General features: G+C 34.1%; 1 protein-coding gene across 3 annotated transcripts in view; it reads right to left on the bottom strand.

Moving 5' to 3' along the window:
• Positions 1-6,229, bottom strand: part of GLCE (glucuronic acid epimerase) — a 92,160-nt gene that overhangs the window by 22,646 nt on the left and 63,285 nt on the right. Inside the window, exon 1 of one of the 3 annotated variants that reach the window (XM_081831319.1) lies at positions 3,924-4,329. The exons of the other annotated variants lie outside the window; for them this stretch is intronic. Within the exon in view, the coding sequence (XP_081687445.1) occupies positions 3,924-3,958 (35 nt within the window). The 5' untranslated portion in view covers positions 3,959-4,329. Of the gene's footprint in view, positions 1-3,923; positions 4,330-6,229 lie in introns of those variants that run through there. 3 annotated transcript variants of the gene reach the window in all.

The raw sequence follows: 6,229 nt of genomic DNA, 5'->3' as shown, positions 1-6,229 counted from the left end.
TGAATCATGGAACACTTCATCTAAAACTAATGATGTAATGTATGGGGATTAACATAAGAATAAAAAAATTAAAATAAATAACTGGTAAAAAAAAAAAACTTTAAAAAAAAAAAGCAAACATTTAATAAAAGTAGTAGATCAATCACTTATAAAGCAAGTATGAAGGCCAAAAGACAAAAATAGTAAAATCAACTACATCTATAATGAGTCCAAGGATACACAAAATAAAAGGATGAAAATATGACTTTTAATACATAAAATGCTGGGAGGGGGTAAAAATGTAGTGCTTTTGGAATGTGTCTGAACTTAAGCAACCACCAATTTAAAATAGACTGCTGTAGGGGTGCCTGGGTGGCTTAGTTGGTTGAGCATCCAACTCTTGGTTTCAGCTCAGGGTCGTGGGACTGAGCCCAGGGTCAGGCTCTGCGCTCAGTGGGGAGTCTGCTTGAGAGCTTCTCTCTTTCCTTCTCCTTCAGCCCCTTACCCTTTCTCTCTCAAAAAAATAAACAAATCTTAAAAAAAAAAAAAAAAAGACTGCTATAGATATAAGGTGTTATATATGAACTTCATGGTAGCCACAAACCCAAAACCTATAATAGATACAAATAAAGGGAAAGGAATCCAAGCATAACATTAAAGAAAGTCATTTCACAAGAGAAGAGAGCAACAGAAGAAGAAACGAAAAGAACTACAAAAACTACCAGAAAACAACAAAATGGTGTTAACTACATGCCTATCAATAATTAAGTATAAAAGGACTAAGTGCTCCAACCAAAACACAAAGGGTGACTGAATAAATAAAAAATAAAATCCGTCTATATGCTGCCTTCAAGAGACTCATTTCAGACCTAAAAACACATACGCCTGAAAGTGAAAGGATGGAAAGATACTCCATGCAAATGAAAAAGAAAAAAAAATAGCTGGGGGAGTAATACTTACATGAGACAAAACAGACTTTAAAACAAACATTGTAACAACAGCCAAATAAAGGCATTACTTAATGATAAACATGCAATCTCCCCAGACGGAATCAGGAAGAAACAGAAAATCTGAACAGATCACTAGTTATAAAATTGAAACAAACAAAAGTCCAGGACCAGATGGCTTCACAGGTGAATTCTACCAAACATTTAAAGAGTAAGTATCTATCCTTTTCAAACTATTTCCAAAAAAAGTGGAAGAGAAAGAAATGCTACCAAATTCATTCTATGGGGCCAGCATTACCCTGGCAACAAAACCAAAGACACTACAAAAAAAGAAAATTATAGGTCAATATTCCTGATGAACATAGATGCAAAAATCCTCAACAAAATATTACCAAACCAAATTCAACAATACGTTAAAAGGATCATTCACCACCATCAAATGGGATAGGCATCTCAAGTAGATGCAAAAAAAGCATCTGACAAAATTCAGCACCCCTTCATGATAAAAACTCTCAACACAACAGGTATAGAGGAAACGTATCTCAACATAATAAAGGCTATATATGACAAGCCTACAGCTAACATCATACTCAATGGTGAAAAGCTGGAAGATTTTCCTTTAAGGTCAAAAACAAGACAAGAATGCCCACTCTCACCACTTTTATTCAACATAATACTGGAAGTCCTAGCCACAGCAAGAAAAAGAAATAAAAGGCATCCAAATTGGTAAGGAAGAAGTAAAACTGTCACTACCTGCAGATGACATGATATTATATATAGAAAACCCCAAAGATTCCACCAAAAAACCATTAGAACTAATATATAAATTCAGAAAATTTGCAGGATACAAAATTAATATACAGAAATTTGCTGTGTTTCTAGACATTAATAACAAAGTGGCAGAACAATTTTATTTACACTTGCATCAAAAAGAATAAAATACCTAGCAATAAATTTAACCAAGGCAGAGAAAGACCTGTACTCTGAAAACTATGACACTGATGAAAGAAATCGAAAATGACACAAGTGGAAATATATACCATGTCCATGGGTTGCAAGAATATTGTTAAAATGTCCACTACCCAAAGTAATCTACAGATTCAATGCAATCCCTATCGAAATTCCAACAGCATTTTTCACAGAACTAGAACAAATAATCCTAAAAATTGACTAATGATGTAATGTATGGTGAATAACATAATAATAAAAAAAAATTGTTAGGGGAACCACAAAAGACCCAAGCAGTCACAGCAATCTTGAGAAAGAAGAACAAGGCTGGAGGTATCACACACCCACATTTCAAACTATAATACTAAGCTACAGTTATCAAAAGAGTACAGTACTGGCACAAAAAGAGACACATAGATCAGTGGGACAGAACAGAGAGCCCAGAAACAAACCCATGCTTATATCGTCAATTAATCTTCAATAAAGGCGGCAAGAATATACAATGGGGAAAAGACAGTCTTTTCAATAAACGGTGTTGAGAAAATTGAACAGGTACAAGCAAAAGAATGAAACTGGACCACTTTCTTACACCATACACAAAAACAAACTCAAAATGGATTAAAGACCTAAATGTAAGCCTGAAACCATAATACTCCTAAAAGAAAACAGACAACAAGCTCTTAAACATTAGTCTTATTAATATTTTTTTGGACCTGTTCTTCAGGCTAGGGCGACAAAAGCAAAAATAAACAATTGCAACCACACCAAACTAAAAAGCTTTTTCACAGTGATGGAAAGTATCAATAAAATGTAAAGACAATCTACTGAATGGAAGAAGATATTTGCAAATGATATTCTAATAAGGGTTAATATCCAAAACATATAAAGAATTCATATGAATTATCAATACCAAAAAAAACCCGCAATCTGATTAAAAACTGAGCAGTGGACCTGAATAGACGTGTTTCCAAAGACATGCAGATAGCCAGCAGACATATGAAAAGATGCTCAACACCACTAATCATCAGGGAAATGCAAATCAAAACCATACTGAGATACCACCTCACAGCTGTCAGAATAGCTAGTATATAAAAAAAAAACAACACAAAAACAAGAAATAACAAATGTTAGTGAGGATGTAGAGAAAAGAGAACCCTCAAGCACTGTTGGTGGAATTGTAAATTGGTGCAGTCAGCATGGAAAACAGTATGGAGGTTTTTCAAAAAATTAAAAGTAGAAACACTATATGATACTACTTCTGGGTAATTCCCCCTCAAAATGAAAAAACTAATTCAAAAAGATACATGTGCTCCTATGTTCACTGCAGCATTATTTACAATAGCCAAGACAGGGAAGCAACCTAATCGTCCACTGATATATGAATGAATAAAAAAGATATGGTATATATATACAATGAAATATTACTCAGCCATAAATAAAGAATGAAATCTTGCCATTGCAACAACATGGATGTACCCAGAAGGTATCATATAAAGTGAAATTTGTCAAGGAAAGAAATACTGTATGATTTCATTCATATGAAATCATATGATTTCATATGAATGAACATAAAATAAAAAATAAATGAACAAACAAAACAAAAACAGATTCATAGATACAGAGAACAAATGGGTGGTTGCCAGAGGGGAGAAAGGTACAGGGTGGGCAAAATAGGTGAAGGGGATTAAGAGGTACCAAGTTCCAGTTATAAAATAAGTCAGCTGACAAGACTGTAAAGTACAACACGGGGAATATAGTCAATAATATTGTAATAATTTTGTATGGTGACAGATGGTAACTACACTTATCATGGTGAACATTTTTTTCTTAAGATTAAAAAAAAAAATCTCCACTGAATGTGGAGTCTGACATGGGGCTCGATCTCACAATCCTGAGATCATGACATGAGCCAAAATCAAGTCAAACACTTAACCAACTGAGCCACCCAGATGCCCCAACATGAGAATTTTTAAAATAATTTTATGCCAATGGATTTGAAAATTTAGGTGAAATGGACAAATCCTTAGGAAAATAGATATTAAAACTTACAAAAGGGTGCCTGGCTGGCTCAGTCGCTTAAGCATCCAACTCTGATTTCAGCTCGTCATGGTCTCAGGGTTGTGCAATCAAGCCCCACACATCAGACTCTGTGCTCAATAGGGAGTCTGCTTCTTCCTCTCCCTCTGCTCCTCTCCCTGTTCTATCTCTAAAATAAATAAATAAAATCTTTACAAAAAAATCCTCTTATCTTTTTTAATGTGTGTAGGATCTGCTAAGAAGTCCCTTTTTTCTTTCCTGAAATCAGAAATTTATGCCTTTACTTTTTTTTTTCTTCATCAGTACTCCAAGGGGTTTATCACTTTTATTAAAAGTACTGATCGTGTTGATTCTCCCTTTTGTACTTTTGTTTTTTACTTTATTACTTTTGGCTCTAACTTTTATTTTCTGCCTTCCACATTCTCCACAGAAGAATGCTTCTTACAAGACTTATGCTTGGCCCAAAGCCTTTGCTAAAAAAAAAAAAAGTTGTACCATTTTTTTTTTTTAAAGATTTTATTTATTTATTTGAGAGAGAGAGAATGAGAGACAGAGAGCACAAGAGGGAAGAGGATCAGAGGGAGAAGCAGACCCCCCGCTGAGCAGGGAGCCCGATGTGGGACTCGATCCCGGGACTCCAGGATCATGACCTGAGCTGAAGGCAGTCGCTTAACCAACTGAGCCACCCAGGTGCCCCCATTTTTTAAATTTCATTCTATTGGCTGTGTTTTCAGAAGTTTCCTCTGACATACCTACTCTAGTATCAGCTCTATAATGAGCAGTTAATATTTAAGACTAGTGACTTGTGTTGTTACAAGGCTTCACTAATACTTCACTAATACACCACTAATACTGATCTTTTCTTCCCAAAGTATCCTTTTATATAAATAGGGGGTCCCTAATGATAAATTGGATACTCTTACTATAGCACATACAAATTAGTCTAGTCAGGATAATCAAGGTCTGGGGAAGTAACAAATATTCCCAACCCTTTTAAATGACTTAGCAAAACAAATTTATTTCTTGCTCACACATGATGTACTAACTCAAATTACACTTCAACAATTAACCACCATTGATTTAAGTAAGCAATAATTTTATATGTGGGATGTGTGTGTATATGTGTGTAATTGTTCTACTGACATGCATTCAAGAATATACTAATTAGCTAGTAGGCTTATTCTGACTGAAGACAGGAAATCTATATTTAAAGTCCTTATTTACAGATTAGGAATATGCATGAAGTCCATATAAAGTTTCCATGCAGCCATGTTCTGATTTTCACCAAGGTGTTAGAATTCCTTGTAATATAAACTTTCCTGCTTGGCAATTTAGCCTTACTCTGAAGACCCCATGATTCCTATTACCGTTTTTGCAATAAACACTGTGACAATGAAAAAATGCCACATTTAAAAAGTGACTGATTGGCTATATTACTGGCTCAGATTTTCCTATCTTCTGCACTGTACATTTGTGAGACAGACAGGGCTTATACAGACCGGGGGATTTATGAGATCTTTATAAAAATATTCTATTTTCAATGTCTACTTATCATAGTATTCAAAATTCCATCTAGTTTGACGGTTCCAACAATAGCAGTGTTTGGAACTTTGCCAAAATCAAGTTTATTACTCATGAAATAGTTCTAAAATGTTAACAGTTTGGAATAAAAGTAGTATTTGTGTCAAAGACCTAATTCTTATCCAACCCACCTAAAGATAAGCAGTTTAGCAACATAAAGCATCATGATCACAAGATAATCTAATCAGTATGACTAATAACAAAGAATTGAAATGGGTATGGGTGTGTGTGTGTGTGTGGCTTGATGAATTTTAAAGCCTTAATTCCAACAAAAATCCAAAACTTCACATAAAACACTGGGAAGCTGTATAGCATAGTAATTAACGATATAGGCTTCTAATTATTCCTTCTGGGTTTGAATCGGGCCTGTCACTTATTAATTCTGTCTTTAAGAATGTTATTGAACTTGTTTACATCTCAGTTTCCTCATATACCATATGGGTTTAAAGAATAACTACTTCATACAGTAGAATTAAATGAGTTAATGTATGTAAAGGGTTTAGATCAATGCCAGGCACATTGAAAGTACTGTTAGTAAATCCACCACAATTCACCACTTTAAAAAAAAAAGTGAAAGAAAGAATTTTTAATAAAAAAGTCAAAGTTCAAAATTTTAAATGTCACAGAAAGTTGTTCATATACTCTCAACCTAATGTCTACCAAAATTTCAAAACCTTTACTATTCCACAAAACAATATTATTCCTTATATGTGATGATCCAATCAACAAGTATTTAT

Source organism: Leptonychotes weddellii, chromosome 9 (assembly GCF_054177405.1).
Source record: "Leptonychotes weddellii isolate Sample4059 chromosome 9, ASM5417740v2, whole genome shotgun sequence".
NCBI classification, from domain to species: domain Eukaryota; kingdom Metazoa; phylum Chordata; class Mammalia; order Carnivora; family Phocidae; genus Leptonychotes; species Leptonychotes weddellii.
The sequence above is the reverse complement of the archived record's forward strand: the minus strand, read 5'-3'. Positions and strand labels throughout refer to the sequence as shown.